Source organism: Phyllostomus discolor, chromosome 8 (genome assembly GCF_004126475.2).
Source record: "Phyllostomus discolor isolate MPI-MPIP mPhyDis1 chromosome 8, mPhyDis1.pri.v3, whole genome shotgun sequence".
Taxonomy (NCBI): Eukaryota; Metazoa; Chordata; class Mammalia; order Chiroptera; family Phyllostomidae; genus Phyllostomus; species Phyllostomus discolor.
The window spans coordinates 46,217,621-46,242,291 of record NC_040910.2 but is presented as its reverse complement, the minus strand read 5'-3'; the positions used below and the strand labels follow the sequence as shown (position 1 = coordinate 46,242,291).

The 24,671-nt window shown below is 42.1% G+C and overlaps 2 protein-coding genes and 1 non-coding gene across 4 annotated transcripts; 2 read left to right on the top strand and 1 right to left on the bottom strand.

Annotated features, from left to right (window-relative positions):
- The first annotated feature begins 971 nt into the window (after positions 1–971).
- Positions 972–19,438, top strand: LOC114503692 (putative olfactory receptor 7A2). Of its 2 annotated transcripts, none has more exons than XM_036032453.1 (2): positions 972–1,190; positions 17,041–19,438. In XM_036032453.1, the coding sequence occupies exon 2, from the start codon at positions 17,057–17,059 to the stop codon at positions 18,014–18,016; it is 960 nt and encodes a 319-aa protein (XP_035888346.1). In that variant the 5' UTR covers positions 972–1,190; positions 17,041–17,056; the 3' UTR covers positions 18,017–19,438. The 2 variants fall into 2 exon arrangements, with proteins under 2 accessions (XP_035888346.1, XP_035888345.1); XM_036032452.1 differs by lacking the exon at positions 972–1,190 and adding an exon at positions 12,801–13,067.
- Positions 5,832–7,420, top strand: LOC114503693 (olfactory receptor 7A17-like). Its single transcript, XM_036034487.1, has 2 exons — positions 5,832–6,771; positions 7,406–7,420. Exons 1-2 carry the CDS (start codon positions 5,839–5,841, stop codon positions 7,418–7,420), a joined length of 948 nt encoding a protein of 315 aa, XP_035890380.1. The 5' UTR covers positions 5,832–5,838.
- Positions 19,439–20,276: 838 nt separating the features above from the next.
- LOC114504421 lies at positions 20,277–20,439 on the bottom strand. Its single transcript, XR_003685193.1, has one exon. It is a non-coding gene; the product is annotated as a U1 spliceosomal RNA (small nuclear RNA).
- Between the last annotated feature and the right edge of the window lie 4,232 nt (positions 20,440–24,671).

Genomic DNA, 24,671 nt, shown 5'->3' with positions numbered 1-24,671 from the left:
GCCATGGGGAATAAAGGAGGGGAAGACGGAACAATGTAATAGCATAATCAATAAAATATATTTTAAAAATTAAATCAGATGGCTCTTGTAAGATTCTAAGCTAAGCCCTGGATGGTGTAGCTCAGTGGATTGAGCACCCACCTCTACCCAAAGGGTAATTGGTTTGATTCCCAGTCTAGAGGACATGCCTGGGTTAGGGCAAGGTCCCCACTAGTGGGCAGGTGAGAGGCAACCATACACTGATGTTTCTCTCCCTCACTTTCCCCCTCCCTTCCCCTCTCTCTAAAAAAAAAGTAGGGGGAAAAAATTTAACTCAGATTTCTACAAATGCAGAATCAGGCTCATAATCATATGGTTATCATAGCATTGGCTTTTACAAAAATAGGTGTGATGATTTACATAAGATTCTAAGCTCAACCTATGGCACATTACATCTAAATATATTGCTTATAATTATTAAATCTTTTAGAGATGAAGGAAAATGACAGCTTCTAACTTGTGTTAAAAGCATAAAATTCCTAACTGATTTATCAAAACCATTATGAAGCCAAGGATCATGGTACCCATGGTTTTATACCAAGGGAATGCTGCTCTCTTCATAGTAGAAAAGGGAATAGAATTTTCTATACACACCAGGGGTGTTCCCTCAAAAGCAATGCTTTCAAGGCCCAAGGAAACAAAACAAGACAAGTTCTCAGTCTTAGATTTGGAGAAGACTTTATTTAACTTGGGGCTATGAAAAGATTCAATGTTCAACTCTGAAAATCAGGAAAGTTGAGGGAGGAATAATAAAAACTGGATGCACCTGACCTCTAAATGGGTCTCTTGGGAATTGTGAATCAGCAGGGAAATTTCCATTCTGTCCAGACAAGTTCTCATGGGGAAATGCAGTCAGGGCTTGGAGCAGCCATGGGAAATGTGTCTAATAATTAGACACAGAGAGCAGATACAGAAAATGTACAAAGCTGTACATATCTCTTCTGCCACAGTTCCTGAGTTTGTTCAACCTTGAGCTAGTCAGGTGGGGAGGAATGATTTTTGCCTTTGGAGACCTAAGCTTGGCTCAGAGACTACTGCTTTACTCCTTCGTGCTGTCTTGTCTGGAGACAGAGCTCCAGTCTCCATCATCAGCCATCCAAGGAGCAATTCATACTTTCACCCAGAGACCCTCTTCTCAGAGACACATCCAGGTGAGTCCCTGAGCTCAGTAGATAGTGAAGGAAAGGGTCATAGAGACTGGAAGCTGAGTACTTCCACCTGAGGTCACCTGAGAGCCTAGTCAACTTATCCCAAAGCTGAGGGATCACTGTATTTGTTTGCTTGGTTAACTAATTAATTGATAAGCACTTTATTTGATATGTTAAAAAAGAGAAGTGTTGGTTGAACTCAGTTATACGAGGATTATTGTTCACAATTCCTTGATAGAATAAAAGTCCAGTTGGCCCTGACCAGCAAGGTTCAGTTGGTTGGGCATTGTTCTACAAAGCCAGCATGACTCCAGTCAGGGCACTTGCCTGGGATGCAGGCCAGGTCCCCACTTACGGTGCATATGAGAGGCAACTGATGGATATTTCTCTTTCACATTAGTGTTTCTCTCCCTTCCCAACTCTAAAATCAAAAACTTTTAAAAAATTGAAGTCTACATCAGATAAATAACTCACTTGCCTCCATTTCCTTTATCTCTTTCTCTGGAGATTTCTCCTGGTTTTTCATCTGGGCCTGTTTCTTTTTCCCCCCACTTTCTCTGCCTCTCTGTGTTTGCTTATGCATATTAGGTAGACCTGCTATGACTCCCAGTCTTGGCAGGGGGGTCTTATGTAGTAGGTGTCTTATAGAACACCGTGGTGCAGTCTTCTTGGTCACGAGGGCTGGGGGCACCAGCAATGTCCTTTGTCTGGGTTCTGTGTGCCCGCCTGTAGTAATTGATGGATTGATATTGGCCCATTCCTGCATGGGTTTCACCAAAAAGCTGCCTCAATGTGAGGATCAACCCCGACCACACTGCATGAGCTGCTGTGCAGGTGCTGACCACATCAAGTAGAATTCATCTCAGCAGGGTCTGGTGCCTGCCAAGGAACCCCTTTGGATATGCTGCTTGGGAAGCTAACTGAATCTTGCACTGATGTTCTTTGAGCTGACCACTAGGTGTGTTTGTTTTGGGCCTCTTGGAGGGACTGTGGTGTGAATCAATGTCAGCTGCTGCCTATGACTGGCCCCAGGCAATGTGTTTAGAGCTACAAAGACATCCACAATTTGTGGGTGCTTCTGCTGGGCTTTGGTGTGCACCAAGGCTGCCTTTTACCAGCACCAGGCCCAGGGCAGTGAGCTATACACCTAAGGAATCCCAAGATCTGCCTCTGCCTGCCAAATGCCTACTAGGCTCAGTCACTGAAAGAGCCTCTGGTGGTGTTTGAGTTGCACAAGGTCGGTCCTCCTTGAGCCACAAGACAGAGGCGGTGGGGTTCACCAAATAAATATAGGTTAAAACTCGGTACCAGTGCTTGGTCTGTAGCCACTCAGCAAATGTCCAGGGTGTACCAAGTCTAGCTGCCATCCACTGGGTGTTTTCGCACACCTTTGTGGTGAGGTGGGGTCGCAGGGAGTCATGAGAGTGAGGCCAGCAGTGTGTATCAGGCCCAAACAGACCAAGAGTGGCCGTGTGAACCGAGGACACTGCACCAGTCAGCCATGTGAAGGGAAAATGGCCCCTGTCCTAGACCCCAACAGAGTGGAGCCTTGGGGAGCACAGAAAGTGGGGATAGGGAACCTCCCTTGAGGGGGAGGCACTAGTCAGGTTCACAGCAAAGTAGGGACACTGGGTCCATCCCAGAGCCACACAACTCAGTCACTGACACCCCCAAGTCTGTCCATACCTCTACACCCTGACTCAGACAGCTGACTCCTCAGCAGGGTGCAAGCTCCACAGGGTGGGGCAACAGGGAGTCAAGATTTAGGAGCTATTGCCTTCACCCAGGCTGAGCCCATGGAATCACCTGCTCCAACCAAGAAAATTGGCATCCACAGTGCAGGAGAGTTACTCAGGACAGCTGAGGTACTGTCCTGATAGCTCTAGGTGCTGTCCCCTCAGCCACAAACCTGTCCCTCCTCAGTTGACTTTAGTCCTCTCCTCCCCTCCTTTGCCAGAGCCCCAGGTGAGTGGCTGGGAATGCAATTTTGTGTGTTGACATTTTAAGAGGGCACCTGGGTCTCTAGCAGACTCCCATCTCTCCCTGGCATTTCTCCCTGGCACACAGAATCCCAACAGGTTTTCATAGCCAGGCTTTATGTGGGCATCTCTTCCCAGCTCTGGTGCTCTGGGCTGCAGAGCCCAGCTTGGGGTTGAGACCCCACTCTGCTCAAGGGGAACATTTGCAGCTGAGATATCCCTCTGGCATCTCAGCATGGCCCATGGGAGCAGGACATCCCTTTCCGTGTCTTTGCCTTACTACCAGTCTTATTGTGGCTTCTTCTATGAATCCTTGGTTCTAAGACTCCTGTTAAGCTAGCCTTCAATTGGTTTTTCAGCATGATTTCTCTCTTTTAGTTGTAATTCCAGTGTGTTCCTGGGAGGTGGTGAGTGTAGCTTCCATCTACTCTGCTGCCATCCTCTGAATCCACTATCTTTAATCTAGGTATATTTCCGTGTATTCTTTTTACATCCCATTTCCACATATTTTAAAATTCCACTTTCTAAGAATTGGTTTCTGCATAAATGTACACCTGTGTGAAGACACAAAAGTGGACAAAGTAGATGAGGTTCCTTCTCATTTGATCTCACATAAAGTGAGGGGTAAGTGTGTGTATGACACGAGGCCCTTGGAGGTACAGCATGTGAGGGAGGGGCCAGATTACCTGGCCTGAGGAGGATTGTATAGCAAATGGTCTGGGCACCTGGGGTCTCTTAATGTCGATCAAAGAATGAAACCAGAACTGGGGTGTGCCTGTTGAATGTGTCAAAAAATAGGTCAAATCCCAAAGCCCAAGAATAACAAAGAAAAATGCCCCCAAAGGCCCATCTCATCGACTGTTGGGCCATAGAAAATCAAAGGTGTCTGAATGAACAGGGCATAGGTGCAGGAATGGCAATTAGGTCAGGATCCGAGGGGGAGGTTCTGATGAGGCCAGTAGAGCAGTAGAGGAGTCCGTTTCTTTAATGGTTGTTTAAATACACAACAGGACATGGCTATCCTCATATAGAGCCCAAGGTTTTTGTCCACAGGAACTATATGGCAGGAATTGCTAGGAATCATTTCTACAGTGTACAGGGAAACAATCTGGCCAACATAGGTTACAGCCACTCCTAGCTGAATCAGTATGGCCAGGCCTGAGAAAGACATGGAAGTAATACAACAATGCTCATAGTGTGTGTGTGTGTGTGTGTGTGTGCGCGCGCTATGTGCATGGCTTGTGGATATGAGCAGTCCTCAAAACAGGGGAACTAGGGAGCATGTATGGCAAGGTAACTCTTACAATACAGGGGCCAAAACTCAATCAAGAGATGGCACTGAGGAAGGGGATCTGTCTCCTTCATGGGACGCATTTGCAACAAGATTAATCAAGGACAACAGGAGTGTGAACAAGGAAGTAGTCTCTGTGCCTGAGGTTGCAGCAGTAGCAGCAAGACCACATCACTCCAATGTGTGTGACACCTTGTCTCCTCCTCTTCCTCATGCTCATTCACTGCCAACACTGACTCCCTTTCTCAGGCTGCACATGAAAACAAATGCACAGACCAATCCCTCTGCTGGCCACACACGTTCCCACATAACCTTGAATCTCCTTCCTCTCTTACTGGAGCTCTCTGAACTAATGCCATTTTGTTTGGGGTCTTGCATAAATACCCACGAAAAATTGAATACCCAGTTCATTTCTTTATACCTGGTTTCCTTTCATCATACCACCTGTCACCATCTGAAATGTTACAGAGTTTTATTATTTGCTTCTATGTTCTTCCTCTATCATTGCCTTGTAGCAAATTGTGTTCTTCAGCACACAATACTCACAGCCTGGACAGTGCAGAAAACATGGTCAGAGCACAGTTTGCACTCCTAAAATATGGAGCGGGGGCAGCCAAATAAACTGGAATTATCTTTTTTAGTGTGGGCACCTTGTAGTGCAGGCTTCCCTGGATAAGTAAGTGTTCTAGGAACCCATCTGTATCAGTGTACCTGCTGGTGTTCTGAGAGTCTGCATTTGACTCCTATGAATCATTTTTGAAGACTCTTCTGATGCATTTGGTGAGTGCACCTGGCCACACCACACTGAGTGATTAGCAGTTTTTTACCACAAACAGCATGACTGCCTTGGCCCACATTTCCTATTCACCCAGCCTCACCCTATGAGACTGTTTTTTTGTTTCCTGGAATGAAAAAGGCCCTCCAAGGAAATGTTTTGTCCATGTGAAAGAAGTGAAACAAGAAACAGCAGAAGCACTAAAAGACATGAAGATGCATGAGCTCAAACACTGTTTTGAGCAATGGGAAAACATCTCAATAGGTGAATTAAACCTAATGGAGAACACTTTGAAGGTGACTGAAATTTAAATATGTAAAAATAAATGCACAATATTTTATAAATAAACCCATGGATTTAGTGGGTCCCACTCACACATGAAAAACTTCTCATTGAAACCGTAGAATGTGTGATGCCTTTGGGGAAAAGATGATTGATGTAAAAGTTTCATATCACAAGTGTCATGGGGGATTTCCCGAAAGAAGGTCATACCTATAGACAATATATTAAAATTAATTTTTGACTGACAACATAAATTGTAGCATTTCTAACTTTTTATGAATTAGTCATATTATTTTCCTCTTTCCTAGTAATCACCTCCACCGTATGGAACCAGGCAATGGTACACAAATTTCAGAATTTCTCCTCCTGGGACTATCAGAGGAACCAGAACTGCAGCCCATCCTATTTGGGCTGTTCCTCTGCATGTACCTGATCACTGTGTTGGGAAACCTGCTCATCATTCTGGCTGTCAGCTCAGACTCCCACCTTCACACACCCATGTACTTCTTCCTCTCCAACCTGTCCTTTACTGACATCTGTTTCACCTCCACCACCATCCCGAAGATGCTGCTGAACATCCAGACACAGAGCAAAGCCATCACCTATCCAGGCTGCATCACTCAGATGTGTTTATTCCTCCTCTTTGCAGGGCTGGATGACTTCATCCTTACTGTCATGGCCTATGACAGGTATGTGGCCATCTGTCACCCCCTGCACTACACAGTCTTCATGCACCCCTGGCTCTGTGGACTGCTGGTCCTGGTGTCCTGGGTCACAAGTTCCCTGTATGCCTTGTTGCAAACCTCAATGGTATTACAACTATCCTTCTGTGCAGACTTGGAAATCCCTCACTTTTTCTGTGAATTCAATCACATGGTCCAACTCGCCTGCTCTGACACCTTTCTTGAAAACATCATGATGTATTTTGGAGTTGGGATGCTGTGTGGTGGTCCCTTTGCTGGGATCCTTTACTCTTATTCTAAGATAGTGTCCTCCATACGAGCAATCCCATCAGCTCAGGGGAAGTATAAAGCATTTTCCACCTGTGCATCTCACCTCTCAGTTGTCTCCTTATTTTATGGTACCAGCCTAGGTGTGTATCTCAGCTCTGCTGGTTCCCACCACTCCCAGTCAAGTGCAACAGCCTCAGTGTTGTACACTGTGGTCACACCCATGCTGAACCCCTTCATCTACAGCTTCAGGAACAGAGACATAAAGAGGGCTCTAAGAAGATTAGTAGGAGTGGCAACTATGAAAGTGATAGGGGACTCAAAACTTGGAAAATTTTAGCTTAAGATAAATAGCCATAAATCTAGCAAGTAATGTGTATGTTAAGGTTTTTGTTTCAGAAACTGCAGATAAGGCCCATCTGGCGCCTGAGGGAAATAAAACAGCTTACCTTCTGTGGTGCTGGCTGGAGATACCCCATGGAAACTTCCATACCAGGTGACTACCCCTCCCCTTGGAATTTCAAAGACTCTCACTAATCCTGTTTTCCCTCCCCCGACACCCTTATAAAAGATCTGGCCAGGAAAGAAAGAGGAAGATGGTATGTTAGGGTATGAACCTGCCATATTCTCGGATCACTGGTCATCCAAATAAAGTGCCTATATAAGATTCAATCACTGTCATTGCTTATTGGATTTGGTAGTGACAGGCAGCCCAAATGCCGGTGTCTTTTCCGGTTACAAAAGGACCAATTGTCCTGGGTCTAAGGAAGTGACTGTGATTGCAGGGCTCAAAGCCTTGAAGCCAGATGTGACTCTTTGATCAGGTTGTAGTTTTAAAAGTTGCTCCTTTTTTTTATTTGCTGGAATTCCCATTTGTTTGTTTCAACTTCTCCATGCAGTTTAACTGGCCACATATTTGAGCTTTCTGCTCTGTCATACAGACAGTTGCTCCCTGAGTTTTATTTCTACCTTTACAGTTTTGCAAACTTAATCAGAAATACCTAAAATTCCAGTTTATTTCATGGGCAACAGGGGTTTAAGAAAAACTTCTCCAATGATGTACATCACTGCATGTAACTTGTTCTTATTTTATAGACCAAATAGTCACAAGTGGTATTACTCAGGTGGACAAAACTGAGCTTGGCTACACACACCATTCACATAACTTCATTCCAAGAAATCTGAAAACACTGTTTTCACTTTTGCATCCCTCTTTCTTTCTACATAGCTACCTTAACTGCTCTTCCTGAGCATGCAGACTTGAGCATTGTTTTGTTTAAGTCTCAGCCTATTGACAGTGGTGCTATAGGCTAGGAAGGCCTGGGGCACTGGCTGGGTCCCACTGCTCACTATTCAGATTACAGTACTGGCCAGGCTGGTCCCTGTGGTCCTGATAATAATTGCTACACCCATTAGGAAACCAGGAAAACATGAGGGTCATTACTCACACAGCTCTCAGGGACCACACAGTAGGTCATGGAGAGAAAGAGAGAGAGAGAATGAGCTGGAGCTCTGCCTCTACAGCAGCTGTGGCAGTGCAGGGAGAACCACAAGGCTTTGGCCAAGTGGGGACCCCATGGCTTTGGGGTGCTCCCTTTTGCCATGTGGCTTAGCAGACTGGAGAGACTTTGCCTGGAAGAAAAGTGGTGAAAGGACTCTGTCTGGTGGACCATGAGAAGATTGCACATGACTTTGGATTAACTGGAGATCATGGCAGCGATACAGCAGATGGTGCCAGGAGCCCCAATCCTGGACATCTACTTCTTTTCCTGACATACGGTACCCCAGACAAGGGCAGAGGGAGAAGGAAGGACTGTGTGCATGTGTGAGTATTTTAAAGGACTTCAGTATTTTAATGAAGACATTAAGTTGTTACTCTAAGTCTGCATAACTTTTCAATAAACAGTTCTTTCCTTTTCACAAATCTCTGGCATTGAGTCGTCTTGCCTCTGGTGGTGGGCATAGAGAACCTAGTAGGGGGCATTCCCGGTTAAAAACAGGGGTCCTCCTGGCTGGCGTAGCTCAGTGGATTGAGGGCGGGCTGCGAACCAAAGCATCACAGGTTCGATTCCCAGTCAGGGCACATACCTGGGTTGCAGGCCCCGGCCCCCAACAACCGCACATTGATGTTTCTTTCTTTCTCTCTCTTTCTCCCTCCCTTCCCTCTCTAAAAATAAATAAATAAAATCTTAAAAAGAAAAGATTTAAAAAATATTTTTTAAAACTGGGGGTCCTTTTTTATAATAGTATATTGTACACCCCCCGGGTCTGTTCTGTAACAGGAACATGATAATTACATTAGTCTGATTGCATATTTATCATCCAACTTTTTATCTAAAAGTAAGCTGATCAGCACAAGTAGCCCATCTACTATTTCATTGTCCCCGCCTGTGGTATAAAAATAACAGGTTTAAAAGGTTCTGGGGATTAGGATTCAGACCTCTTTTGGAGGATCCTATTTATCTACTATGAAGTCTTTTTTTTTTTAAGACATTATTTGGTGTCATTCTAAGGTCTGTATTTTCAAAATGGACAAAGCCTTTTTCAGAAGCTCCTTAGTTGATGTTGTTCGAGAGCCTTTATACCAAAGAGCCAAACTCAGAATTTATAATAGCTTCTGGAGTAAGTGAATACACTATTTGTTCAAATTACGTGCAAAAGAAGTGTTGGTTCAGAAGGCCTAAAACTGCCTGCACTAGACTCTGACCCTGAGCCACAACCTTGGTGGTCAGGGAGTGGTCCTCAGGCCAGGACCTGCAGCATCAACACCACCTGGGAGATTGTTTGATTTTCACAATCTCTGGCCCACCAGGATCTGCAAAAGAACTAGAATTCTGGGTGATTTGTGTGCACACTGAAGTTGGAGAAGTGCTGCTCTAGGCTAGGCTTCCTCACCTTCTCATGTTGACAATGGAGGCAGGATAATTATTTGTGATGGGAATTACAGGTGTTTAGCAGCCTCCCTCCAGACATTGTCAAACATCCCCAGGGGCAAAATCACCTCAGGCTCAGAATCACTGGCCCAGGGTTTGAAAACGGGAAGCAAGTGACAAATTCTAATCAGGGACCCTCTCTGGGCCTGGCCTGTACAGCATTGGTTTGAGAGTGGTCCCAATGCTCCAAGGCTGCAGGTTCAATCTCCAGGCAGGGCACATGCAAGAAACTCTAATGAGTGTGTGAATAAGTGAAATAACAAATTTATGTTCAATCTCTCTCTCTGTTTCTCTCTCTCTCTCTCTCTCTCTTCCCCTCCCTTCACACAAATAAAAATTTTTTAAAAAGGAATCGTGGGTGGTGGGGGTGTGTGGAGGTGGAAAGGAGTATAAGGGGGATAAATGGTAGTAGAAAAATACAATTAAAAATAAACTATTTTTTTAAAGTTTGTAAAATCTACAACAAAAAAAAGAGAAAATCCAAAAAATAAAAAAGAAGCCGCCCTGGCTGCCGTAGCTCAGTGGATTGAGCATGGGCTGGGAACCAAAGTGTCCCAGGTTCGATTCCCAGCCAGGGTACATTCCTGGGTTGCAGGCCATAACCCCAGCAACCCCACATTGGTGTTTCTCTCTCTCTCTCTCTCTCTCTCTCCCCCTCCCTCCCTTCCCTCTCTAAAAATAAATAAATAAATAAAATCTTAAAAAAAAAAAGAACTGTGAAAATATATGGCTTAAATATTAAAAAAAAAAAAAAAAAGAAGCCCATCTCTTACTCTGACCATCCCTTAATCAGTTGGTAGATCACTAAACCCCCTCAAGTCCCATTCTGCAAAGGGGAATAGAGTCATAACAATACTACCTTGTGCAATGGACTTTTCAAAAATTTTAATCAGATGGTGCTTATAAGATGCTTAGCTCAGCCCTGGCTGGTGTGTCTCAGGTGATTGAGCACCAGCCTGCAACCCAAAGTCTTAATGGTTCCATTCCCAGCCTAGCACACATGCCTGGGTTGCAGGCCACATCCCCAGTAGGGGGCGCACAAGATGCAACTACATGTTGATGTTTCTTTCCCTCTCTCCCTGCCTTCCCCTCTCTAAAAATAAATAAAATCTTGAAAATAAATTTTAAAAAGATGCTGATAGGAATAGGTGGACGCACCGTACCTCCTCGCACAACCAAGATTAGAACAACTACAATTTACGGCCAGAATAACACTCAGAACTGACAGAGGATTTATCTGAATGGAAGTCGGACAGCCAAGAAGTTGAAGTAGACCTGTACATCCAGACTGGTAGGAGAGGACGAGCTGGGCGGGCGCAGGTCGGAGGTGTGCGGAGGCCCGGGAAAACTTGGCGTGAAATTGGCACGAAAGCCATCCAGCGCGCAAGAACGCAGCAGTGGTCCCTGAGTATGCAAGCCACAGTTGGCGGACCCAGTGAGGCGGCAATTGTGGACCAGGGAAGAGCTCGCAGCCCAGGATCCCAGAGAAGGGACTGAGATCCCAGGAGAACGGAACTACTGTCATAGTTTCCTCCCGTCCCCACTCCCGCCCCCGCCCCCACATATAACATCACAATCTAGTGACTGGGGTGCCCAGCCCTGGTGAACACCTAAGGCTCCGCCCCCGACCGTAACAAGAGTGACCAGACCGAAAAAAAAAAAAAAAGAGAGAGTGATGGCTCAAATAGAAGAACAAATCAGTGCCCCAGAACTCATCCTTTTGAGCGACCAAGAAATAGCTAACCTTACAGATGCACAGTTCAAAACACTGGTGATCAGAAAGCTCACGGAATTGATTGATTTTGGGCGCAAATTAAATGAAAAGATGCAGGTTACCGTAAAAGAGATGCAGGAAGATACATGGAGGAGAGCCAATAGTGAAGGGAAGGAAACTGGGTCTCAAAGCAATACAGTGGACCAGAAGGAAAATAGAAACAACCAGGCAAGAAAGCATGATGAAATAAGAATTCAAAAAAATGAGGAGAAGCTTAAGAGCATCCAGGACATCTTTAAATGTTCCAAGATCCGAATTATAGGGGTACTAGAAGGGGAAGGGGAAAAGCAACAAATTGAGCACGTATTTGAACAAATAATAAAGGAGAACTTCCCCAATCTGGCAAAGGAAATAGTCTTCCAAGAAATCCAGGAAGCTCAGAGAGCCCCAAAGAAGTTGGACCCAAGAAGAAACACATCAAGGCACATCATAATTACATTAGCCAAGGTAAAAGTGAAGGAGAGAATTCTAGAAGCTGCAAGAGATAAGGGGACAGTAACCTACAAAGGAGTTCCCATCAGACTGTCAGCTGATTTCTCAAAAGAGACCTTACAGGTAAGAAGGGGCTGGAAAGTAGTATTCCAAGTCATGAAAGACAAGGACCTATATCCCAGATTATTCTAGTTAGCAAAGCTTTCATTTAGAATGGAAAGGCAGATAAAGTGCCTCTCAGATAAGGTCAAGTTAAAGGAGTTCATCATCACCAAGCCCTTATTTTATGAAATGTTAAAGGGACTTATCTAAGAAAAGAAGATAAAGAAAAAACATGTATAGTAAAAGGACAGCAAACTCACAATTATTAACAACCACACCTAAAGCAAAACCAAAAGAAATTAAGCAAACAGCTAGAAGAGGAACAGAACCACAGAAATGGAGGTCACATGGAGGGTTAGCAACAGGGGAGTGGGAAGAGGAGAGAGGGAAAAAAGGTATAGAGAATAAGTAGCATAGAATGTAGGTTGAAAATAGATAGGGGGAGGGCAAGAATAGTATGGGAAATGTAGAAGCTAAAGAACTCATAAGTATGACACATGGACATGAACTAAAGGGGGGAAATGTGGGTGGGAGAGGGAGTACAGGGTGGAGGGGAGAGAAGGGGGGAAATGGGACAACTGTAATAGCATAATCAATAAAATATATTTTAAAAAAGAAAGAAAAAGATGCTAAGCTCGGGTTATGTGTCATAAGAATTTCTGAGTATATCCCTCATAATTAATATATTTTATAATGAAGCACTAAATGACAGCTCTTAAGTTATGAAAGAAGTGAAAATCTCTATTATTTTGACAAATGTGTCGGGAAGGAAAAGAGTGTGGTGCCCAGGACTGCATATCAAAGAAACACAGCTCCCCCCTCATTGAAGAGGGGACAGCAATGCTTTGGAGAAGGATCAGTGGGACCTGGTCCTGATAGATTTCTTAGTCTCAAACGTCAGAGAAAATGTTAACTCAGAGTTGGGATAAGGTGGAGAAGTCAGACCTCTGGAAAACAGGAAGATCAAGGAAAAGGAGAAATAAAACTGACTTTACTCAACTTCTATTCTGGTCGCTTGGGATCAGAAAATCATTAAGGAAAGTTTCCTTTGTTAATTCCAGAGGCCCAGGGAGAAATCAGGTACTTAGAGGTGGGATATCATGAGGGAAATGTGCCTGATGAGCAGTTATAGAGAGACTATAAGTATCTCCCCGTGCAGCCCTTCAGCTTGTACGTTGCTAGGCAGAATGTGTCTTGTTGTTAATTCCCAAATCTGGCTCAGAAACTGATGCTTCACTCCTTCCTGCTGCCTTGTGTGGGACAGAGCTTCAGCCTCCATCACCCACCATCCAGGGAGCAATTCTGACTGGCACACAGAGACCTTCCTTTCAGAAAACCCATCCAGGGGAGTCTGAGAGCCTGGTAGGTACATCAGGAAATGGTCAGAGAGAATGGAACCTGAGAATTTTTACCTGAGGCACTGATTACAGCCCAGCCCTGAGACCAGATACCTCTGTTCATATTCTTGGTTAAGGAACTAATTTATACTTAATTTACTTAATATATTAATAAGGATGCATCTGTTTGAATCTGTGGTCCGTGGCCATGGCTGACAATTAGGTGATGGGACTGGGAGTCCAGTGGGAAGATGCTGCACAATGACTGAGATGCAGGAAATGGTTGCAGGCAAATGAAAACACTTCTGAGGAGTTTTGCTGTTTTGGAAAATGAAATGGAGCCTTAGGCATACACAGCAGTTCAGTGAAGTGAGAGTGTTTGTACTAAATTTCTAAGATAGGGTATAGTTCAGCATGTTTTCTATTCATTGAAAAGATCCAACCAATGAGGCAGACAGCACCTTGCAGCAGCAGTTAGTGAGTGAGACAGACATTGTAGTATCTTCTCCCATGCTGAGTATTCACATGAAAAAGTTGTTTCATAAATCTAAAGTGGAATAACACATATTAAATTGAATTACTACTTTGTCATATGGTAGATGTCCATATATATTGACACCTAATTCTGGAATCATTAAATGAATAATAACTGTATCTGCTATGTGCCAGAACACTCAAGGAACAGTATATATTAAATTATTTTATGTTTTGCCCTGGCTGGTGTGTCTCAGTGGATTGAGCACCGGCCTGCGAACCAAAAGGTCACCAGTTTGGTTCCCTGCCAGGGCACATGCCTGAGTTGAGGACCAGGTCCCCATTTGGGGGCAAACAAAAGGCAACCAATCAATGTTTCTCTCCCTCTATTTCTCCCTCCCTTCTCTCTCTGAAAATAAATGAATGAAATCTTTTTTAAAAAATAGGGGCCCTGGCTGGCGTAGCTCAGTGGATTGAGCACGGGCTGGGAACCAAAGTGTCCCAGGTTCGATTCCCAGCCAGGATACATTCCTGGGTTGCAGGCCATGACCCCCAGCAACCGCACATTGATGTTTCTCTCTCTCTCTCTCTCTCTCTCTCTGTCTCTCTCTCTATCTATCTATCTCCCTCTCTTCCCTCTCTAAAAAATAAATAAATAAAATATTTTTTAAAAATAAGTGAATGAATTCTTTTTGTCTAGGTCTTTGACAATTTAACTATAAGTCATGTTTATATCATTAAATTATTGCTATTTTATTTCTTGTTTCAGTTAGTATTTGATGTTTCAATTCAATTTTGCTTATACTTTAACCTGGTCTCATTTTATCTTCATTCTTCATATTCTTAGTTTTGTTCCTGTATGAGTTCACATCTATTCACATACCTTTGTGAGAAACCCAAACATGAACAAAGTAGATGAAGTCCCTGCTCTTTGGATCAATCAGTACAACTTCGAGGACAGAGAACAATGAAATGTATGTGTGTTGAAATAATGTCCTTAGGCAGAACCATACAAAGAAAACTCTTCCATCTAAATAGACAGAGTTGTCACAGTGCAGGCAGGGTTTACAAAGCGTGGTCTGGGGAGATTTTGCATGTTAGATGAAGACCAGAACCAGGACCAGAGTGTGCCAGCTGGGTTTGTCACAAGAGATCAAAACCCACAGCCCAAGAAGTCATAGAAAAGATGCCACATGAGAACAGGAACAAAGGACCTAACCTCATCCTCTATCGGACCACATAACAATGAACTGGTCAAATAATTATGAAATAGGTACCGAAAAAACTAAGTCTTCCCCTGCTTGATTATAAAAACTACCAATTTTGTTACACTTTACATGTTTTCTTTTGCGAAGTGTTGGTTCATCCCTTTGCTTTGGGTGTGCGGTATGGAAAGATAACCATCACAGTATCACCTCTTTTGTCTTCTAGACAAGCTTGTTTTTGTTCTTTCTTTTATTGTTTTTGCTGGGTGTCAGGGGAACGTGTTTAGGGTTCAAGTGCAGCCAAAACCAAGGGAGACTTTTCTTCCTCAAACCTGAGCTTATTAGATCATTTTTTCTTCAACCATTTCATTTCATTCCTCTCTCTTTCTCTTTTTTTTCTCACTCTCTTTCTCTCAGATTTTTATAAAATTGCAACTATTACTTTATTTTTATTCATTATTGAAGTACAGTTATGCTACCTTAATTTCAGGTGTACAACATAGTGGTTCGACATTTATACACTTTACAATGTGATCACCACCCTGAGTCTCGTAACCACCCATCACCAAGCAAAGTTATTAAGATATTACTGACTACATTCCCCATGCTATTATACTACATGTCCATGACATTTACTTTATAACTGAACGTTTATACCTCTTATTCCCCTTCATCCTTTTCACCCATTCCCTCACCGTCTCCTCTCAGGTAACCCTCTGTTTGTTCAGTGTACCTATTAGTTTGTTTTTGTTTTGCTTCGGTTGTTCATTTGTTTTGTTCTGTTCTGTTTTGTTTTAGATTCTACACGTAAGGAGAATCATATGGTATTTGTCTATCTCTGCCTGACTTCACTAGCACAATGTCCTCTAGGCCCATCCATGTTGCTACAAATGGCAAAATGTCATACTTTTTTATTGTCTCTGTTTCTATGTTGTGAGTATGTGAAACACAGAGATTATTCTTATATTATTATTTAATAATTATTGTATTATTTTCCATTTGAACAACTGCATACATATTTTGCTCCATGCTATATGTATGTTATTCATTATATATATTCATATATATATCATCCATTACCCATTCATCTATTGATGGGCACCCAGCAATTCTACTTCTGAGTATTTATCTAAAGAAAACAAAAACACTAATTCAAAAAGATATGAGCATCCCTATGTTCATTGCACATTATTTATAATAGTAAAGATATGAACAGATTTTCTTAATGTTTGTTTAACTACAGAGCAGAACATGGCCATCCCAATATGGAGCCCAAGGGTTTTTGTCCATGGGAGGTACAGGACAGGAATTGCTGGGAACCATTTCTATGATGTGCAGGGGGATGATCTGGCCAACTTTGTTGTAGCCATTCATAGCTGAATCAGTGTGGCTGGGGCTGAGAAAGACATGCAAATAATACAACAATGGTCATAGTGTTTGTGTGCATGTGTGTGACTTGTGCATGTGACAGTCCACCAAACAGGGGGACTAGGAATCACATACTCCAAGGTAACTCTTACAAACAGGGGCCAAAACTCAATCAAGAGGAGGCACTGAGGAGGGGATCTGTCTCCTTCATGGGACACATTTGCAACAAGATGAATCAAGTACAAGAGGAGTGTGCACGAGGAAGTCCCTGTGTCTGAGGTTTCAGCAGCAGCAGCGAGGCCACATCACTCCAATGTGTCTGACACCTTCTCTCCTCCTCTTCTTCATGCTCATTCACTGCCAACACTGGCTCCATTTCTCAGGCTGAACATTAAAACAAACACCCTCCTCAGGGCCTTTGCACGAGCCAATTCTTTTGCTGAGCACACACTTTCCCAGGTAACCTTGAATGATCCCCTCCCCTTTCTTACTTGGGTTCTCTGCACTGATGTCATCTTGTTTGCAGGTCTTGCCTAAACACCCGTGAAAAATTAAACACCCTCTTCATTTCTTTATACCTGCTTTCCTTTTCTTCTATACCACCTGTCACCATCTGAAATGTTATAGATTTTTATTATTGGCTTCTACCCTTTTCTCCATCATTGCCTTATAGGAAATTTTGTTCTTCAGCATGCTATACTCACAGCCTGGGCAATGAGGGAAACATGGTCTGCATTCAATTCACATTCCTGAAACACATGAAAAACTTCTCATTAAAACTGTAGAATACATGATGCCTTAGGGGGAAAGATGATCGATAGAAAAGTTTTATATCACAGGTGGCACTGTGGGTTCATACACAGTACATTAAAATTAATTTTTGACTGACAATATCAATTGTAACATTTCCAAGTTTTTGTAAAGTAGTCATATTATTTTCCTCTTTCCTAGTAGTCACCTCCACCATATGGAACCAGGCAATGGTACACAAATTTCAGAATTTCTTCTCCTGGGATTTTCGGAGAAACCAGAACTGCAGCCCCTCCTATTTGGGCTGTTCCTCTGCATGTACCTGATCACTGTGCTGGGAAACCTGCTCATCATCCTGGCCGTCAGCTCAGACTCCCACCTGCACACCCCCATGTACTTCTTCCTCTCCAACCTGTCCTTGACTGACATCTGTTTCACCTCCACCACCATCCCGAAGATGCTGCTGAACATCCAGACACAGAGAAAAGCCATCACCTATGCAGGCCGCATCACCCAGATTTATTTTCTTATACTCTTTTCGGTGTTGGACGTACTTCTCCTGACCGTGATGGCCTACGACAGGTATGTGGCCATCTGTCACCCCCTGCACTACACAGTCATCATGAACCCCCAGCTCTGTGGACTGCTGGTCCTGGTGTCCTGGATCATAAGTATACTGAATTCCTTGTTACAGAGTTTAATGGCATTGAGGCTGTCCTTCTTCACAATCTTGGAAATCCCTCACTTTTTCTGTGAGCTCAATCAGATGATCCAACTCGCCTATTCTGACACCTTTCTTAATAACATGGTGATGTATTTTTCAGCTCTCCTGCTAGGTGGTGGTCCTTTTGCTGGGATCCTTTACTCTTACTCTAAGATCGTATCCTCCATACGTACAATCCCATCAGCTCAGGGGAAGTATAAAGCATTTTCCACCTGTGCATCTCACCTCTCAGTTGTCTCCTTGTTTTATTGTACAGTCCTAGGCGTGTATCTCAGCTCTGCTGCCACACACAGCTCACGATCAAGTGCAATCGCCTCAGTGATGTACACTGTGGTCACACCCATGCTGAACCCCTTTATCTACAGTCTCAGGAACAAAGACATCAAACAAGCTCTGACAGCACTTTTTGTGAAGGAAATGACCAACCGGCCAATCGTCCTAAGACTGGAGTAGTGCCCGTGATTGTTGAGGTCAAAGTCTCAGAGTCGGCTATTGTGGTTATTTTCAGACTAAGGAAGTAGAATCTTCTTTTTATTTATTTTCTGGAATTTCCATTTCTTTGACCTTAACTTATCTATTCAAGTTCAGAAACTCACTTTATTAAGCTTTCTTCTCTCTTATGTCCCACAGCTTTTCCCTTTGTTGTTTTTCTACTTTCCCAAAATTATTTCCATCATGGGTCAGAAGTATTTGGAAAATCCCATTTACCTGATGAAACAACATGATTTTTTAAAATATTTTTTCTCAAATGACATATATCATATGAAATATTTTTTTTACTAAAAGAACCATCCTGAATCATACTATTCCTATAGGGGCAAGTACACTTAATTACCAAGGAAATTTATACAATTTTATAAGTGAGGAAAATCTGAAACTACCGTTTTTCACTTTTATGTCTGACATTCATTTATATACATCTTTATGTCTTAACTGTTCTTCTTGACAAGGTAGACTCTAACATACCAGTGTGTTTAATAGCTTGTCCCTGAATTTTATTCTCCTCATTAGGATTCTGTTCCCTTTCAGCTCAATGTTCACAATCCCTCCTAAGCCCTTCACAAAACAATTATCAAATACATGTCTCCAACAGGTCTTCAGTGAAAGACAGATTTTAATAAAGTTGACCTAATATGACCTTTGAATCACAGATGACCTTCAATACAGTGAAGCCAAATTGTGTAATTACTGTGCAAAATATTTTTCCCCATGATGTGCATCTAGGAGCATGAAACACTGGCATCCATAAGTAATCGAGGGTGGGAGGTGGGGATGCCTGGGGTGGGGGGAGCAGTGGGAGGAAATGGAGACACTGTACTTAAACAACAGTAAAAAAGTAAACTTAAAAAAAAGGTGGGGGAAAGAAAGTTTGGTGTCCATGTGTAAAGGGGTTTATAATAGATGTGATAAAGAACTTATTAGTATTTTTCTATTTTTTATTGAATTGTCTTTGTGTTTCTACTTAAAAATTTCCAGTGTTCCCTATAATATGACTCATTTCATTGCTATAAAGGCAATATATTACCTCTTCTAAATTTTCCATAACCACAGAAGGGATGGTGAGTGATCACTGTCAGTGTTATCCATCATTATCTCCATGATGTTCAGAGCTCCATCCATCCTTTCTGACCAAGGAGTGACTGAAGAGAGACCTTGGGGTCCTGTCAGTCATGTGAACCAGAACTGGCAGTTTTCCTACACAAACATGCATGTCCTTTAAATCTCTCCTGGTTGCAGGGAAATGAACCCCCAATGAGAGATCTTAGATATAGTGATCTATCTTAGAAACAGAGAACAGACTGGCAGTTGCCAGAGCGGAGCAGGTTGGAGGGCTGGCTGAAAAAAAGTGAAGGGATTAAGCAGTACAAATTGACAGTTACAAAATAGTCACAGGGATGTAAAGCACAGCATAGAGAATATAGTCAGTAATATTGCAATAACTTAGTTACTAAGTATGGTGCCAGGTGGATACTGAAAATATTGGGGGCATCCCTTTGTAAATTACATGATTGTCTAACCACTATGCTGTGCACCTGAAACTAATATGATATTGAATGTCAACTGTAATTGAAAAATAAAATTAAAACAAGAAAGTGCACTAGTCATATGTCAGAACACTTAAAAGAGCCCTGGCTGGTGTGGCTCAGTGGACTGAGCACCGGAAAACCAAAGGGTCATTGGTTCAATTCCCAGTCAGGGCACATGCCTGGGTTGCAGATCAGGTCCCCAGTAGGGGGCACAAGAAAGGCAACCACACATTGCTGTTTCTCTGTCTTTCTTTCTCCCTCCCATCCCCTCTGTCTAAAATGAAATAAATTAAAAAATGTTTAAAGAACACTTAAAGGAGAAATTTAAAATTAATACTATTTTCAGCATTTAAAAAATATATTGCTCCAGAGCATTGAAAATGAAGTAAATAAATACATACAAGTTGTCTGAAACAAGCTAAAATGACAGAGTAACCAGGAATGCTGTCTTCAAATATGAGAACAAATGCAAGATTGTTCTTCTGTATACTTAGTGCTAATAAATAATCTTTTATACATATTTCTAACTTGTTTTTATGTCTATTATCCTTTATTGTTCCTTTTGGCCTTCTGTGATTAGATCTATTTCTAAACCTTGCATCATCTTCAGCCATTATATCCACATTTGACTAAAGATCACCTTTCCTTCCATAAGTGTCCCATTTAAATCCACCTATCTTTTTTCTTAGGAGAGAGCACAAACACAGTCCCCTACTACCACAAATCATGCAGTCGGGTTTCCCACATTTGGGGAAATCCCAAGGGTCAGCACACCTGGAGTGCAATGGGTGAGCCTCACCCTGGGACAACCACCTCCATGACATGGCATCTCCCCTGCCAGGTAAGTATAAAATCCATCTCTCTTAACATAAGAAATTATAACTGAGAGACTACTTCCTCTGCATTTTTAAAAACCCCTCTATTTTTTCATTTCCAAGTCCTTGGAAATCTACTGGATCAGTGACCCATGTTAATATCCTTAAAATATTATTTTGTGTCTTTCAATAAGTTAATTTTAGATTCTCACTCAATTTTGTTCATAAAATTATTTTGAAAACTATTTTTAGCATAATTCACTCCTACTGATAATCTGTATACTGTAAGTTGTTAGGTTTTTTTTTTAAACTTCTCTTCCTGTGTTATGCTCACATGCACACTCATGTGCTTTTGTACAGATGCATAAACAGCATCATGGCCCATCAGAAATGCTCTTTGTGTGTTGTGCAGTTTTTTTCTGTGTCCACTCTCCCTTCCTACTCAACAATACTTATGGTCTTCCCATCAGTCAAAAAAGGTGTAAGATGCTGATTCATTATTTCCATGTCTACATAATATTCTATGGTGTGGCTGACTGTGCAGGTCACACCTGAAATCTAAGGTACACTTTCTCAATACATTGCTATTATAACAATATAAGAAAATATTTTGAGATTGTTACGTTAAAACTCTGGTTCTCCACCAGAGGCAATTTACTGTTCCCCCAGGGGACACTGAGCAATGTTTGGAGACATTTTTGGCTGTCACATGGGAGGTGCCAGTAAAGTCCAGGGATGCTCTGAACATCCTGCAATGCCCAGGAGAGACCACCCCTCAGACAAAGACCTAGCCCAGGATGTCAGTCCTGCAGAGACTGAGGAGCCCTGCGTTAGAGACACAGGTCCTTGTAGTGTGTGCGGCTGCCTTCAGACTGTTTTCCCGATGTTGTAGCACTTCACAGTTCTGCCAGGAAAAAACAGAGCATCATCCCTTTGCTACCTGTTTAAAAGTCCAGCCCCAGCCTGGCTGGCGTAGCTCAGTGGATTGAGCGCGGGCTGGGAGCCAAAGTGTCCCAGGTTCGATTCCCAGCCAGGGTACATTCCTGGGTTGCAGGTCATAACCCCCAGCAACTGCACATTGATGTTTCTCTCTCTCGCTCTCTCTCTCTCTCTCCCTCCCCTCCCTCCCTAAAAATAAATAAATAAAATCTTTAAAAAAAAAAAAAAAAAAGTCCAGCCCCAGTTCTTTTAAGTTTCCCCCAGGCTGATGGGTGTGAAAGAGATGTTTTTGTTGTTTTCTAAACTATTACTGACTTTGATCAATAATTCATATATTTAAGCCCTGGCTGGCATAGCTCAGTGGATTGAGCGCGGGCTGTGAACCAAAATGTCGCAGGTTCGATTCCCAGTCAGGGCACATCCCTGGGTTGCAGGCCACGGCCCCCAGCAACCGCATATTGATGTTTCTCTCTCTTTCTCTATCTCCCTCCCTTCCCTCTCCAAAAATAAATAAATAAAATCTTTTAAAAATAATAATAATAATTCATATTATTTAATGGCCATTTTGAGTATTAGTATTATATGCTCATATATGCCTATTATTCTACCATTATCAGCCTTTTACATTATTTTTCACAATTATTGTTTCTCAGCTGACTTTTGGGAGACATTTTGGCAATAAAAATGCTTTGTATTTTATTTAGTCAAATATGTCTGTCTCATTATTATTTCTGAGTCTCTTGACTTGATTACAATGGTTTGGCCCACTCATAAAAATAAATATGTAGTTTTTTTTATCTGTTCACCTAAAAAGTCTTGGTTAGCCTTCCAGTGAATAGACAATCCCTCTGATTTTTTGGAATATAAGTGATCAACTTCACTTGCTTCCAATTAGATACTTATTTTGCCAGCTCTCACTGAATAATCCAAATATATTGAAATGCAAACTTTCCACGTGTTACATGTACCTATATACTGAGACTTAATTCCTGATTCATTCAACAAGTAATTGCTGAGCATCTGCTGTTTGCCACGATGTCTAGGAACTTTTAACATCACCTTCTATGTCTATGCCTTTGCCAATTTAATTGCTAATCCATGTTGATATCATTAAATTATTACTATTTCATATCTTGTTTCTGTTAGTTTTGATGTTCCACTCAATTTTTTGATACAGTTGCTTGAAAATCATTCTGGTTACTCTAATTTCATTCTCCCTGCCATTCCTGTCATTTTGTAACCTCACATTTATTTAAATAGGTTCTATGTAAGTGCACATACATTGCCATACATTTGTGAAAATAGAAAGGTGAACAAAACAGGTGATGCCCTGCTTGTTCAGATCTTGTATTATGATGGTGAAGGCAGAGCACAATGAAATAGATGTTTGCATGACAACACACGCAGGCTTAAAATCATATAAAGAATATATGAATGTATGATTTTTATACTCAGTATAAAAGGGTGGAATTGTCACAGCATGTGCAGAATTTTCTAGAGTACAGTCTGGGAGGCCTTTGCATATTGAATGAAGACCAGAACCAGAATTAGTGCATGCTGGTTTGTCAAAAATAAGGTCAAAACCCAAAGTCCAAGAAAAACAGAAAGGATGCCACATTAGAGAAGTGAGAAAGGGACCTGCCTCATCTGCAATTCAAGTTTATAAGAACCCCCTTCCTTGCAAAAATAATTCACACACACAATCATCATCATCATCATCATCATCATCCCTCACCACACCTATCTAAACATGGAGGTGTTGCTGAGATTAAAACTGACTTCACATATAGATCAACCATTGCAAATTATGGATTTTATAAAGACCCCAAATCAAATCAGATGTGAAACCAGGAAACGAACAAGCAAGACAGTTGGACAAATTGGAAAACTGACTAGATATTTGATTATGCAAAAAACTTGTTTTAATTGTAGTGTTTGATGTTGTGCTCTTGTTCTAAAGATCCCTGTCTTTAACAGACACTAACATGTTTACAGATAAAAGCATGCACTTTGGGCATGTATGGCCAGCTCATTCCATGGGATGAGAACACCACTCATTTAGGAGTTGATCACATTTGAGTTAAGATGATGAATACATGGGAGTTGGCTTTTCTCTATTCCCTGCCTTTGTAAATTGTTGAAATTTTTCATTAAAATATTTTAATATAAGTAGTATATTCAGTTCACTGTTCACATTGCAATTCTTAAAAAAATTAAAACTCACAAAAGAGTCACTCTGTTTCTGATCCTTTTTCAATCTCAGTGCATGCAAAGATAACCACTACTCAGAATTTAGCAATTCTTATTCTCTTCTTTAAACTGCCTTACTCTAAAACACAATCACTCATTCCACACTTTTCATTGTTGACAATATTACAGATGTCCCCATTCCCACACCTTTGCCCAATTCCACCTACCCCTCACCCTCCTTTCCCTCTGGCCATTGCCAACTATTGTCTGTGTCTACATGTTATGCATATATGTTCCTTGGCGAATCCCTTCACCTTCTTTCATCCAGTCCCCCCACTCCCCTCAAATACAAATACCATATGACCTCACTTATACATGGAATCTAATTAACAAAATAAACTGACAAAATAGAAAGAGGCATGGATACATTGAACAGACTGACAGCTGTCAAAGGGGAGGTGGTAGGGCAGATTGGATGAAAGAAGGTGAAGAAATTTGCCAAAAAACTTATATGCATGACCCATTGATGTGAACAACAGTGTGGTGATGGCCAGAGGGAAAGGGGGTGGGGACTGGGTGGAGGTGGGGAAAGGCCGGGGGGAATGGGGACTGAAAGAGACTGCTTAGGGCGATGGGCACATGATACCATTTGTATATGATGTTTTATTGAGTTGTACACTTGAAACCTGTATGGTTTTGCAAACCAATATCACCCCAATAAATTCTATTTTAAAAAACAGTATAAGTATTTATTTTTTAAAAATCTGCTTATAAGTTAACTCCTTGCAGTTAAAATCATGTTAGTCAAAGGTCAACTGCATGTAGCAACAAGGAGCATATTTATAAAAACACTGAGAATAAAGTCATAGTCATTTAATAGATCCACAGGGAACATTCCTCAAAGCAAGCTGAAGGTAAGTCGGTTCATTGGGTAAACTGGGAAATCAATCTCTTCCTGAGTGGGCTTTGGGAAACTGGCCACTGGACAAATAAACTCAGTCTTGAGTGTTGGTGGGATGATCTGGTAGTCAGGCCACCTGTAGGTTTCAGAAACAGGTTAGAGAAATGGCTTAGGACTCTGAGTGCTAGGGGGCAGGACTGGTATTCAAGGAATATGCAGGGACCTGCGTAGCCGCG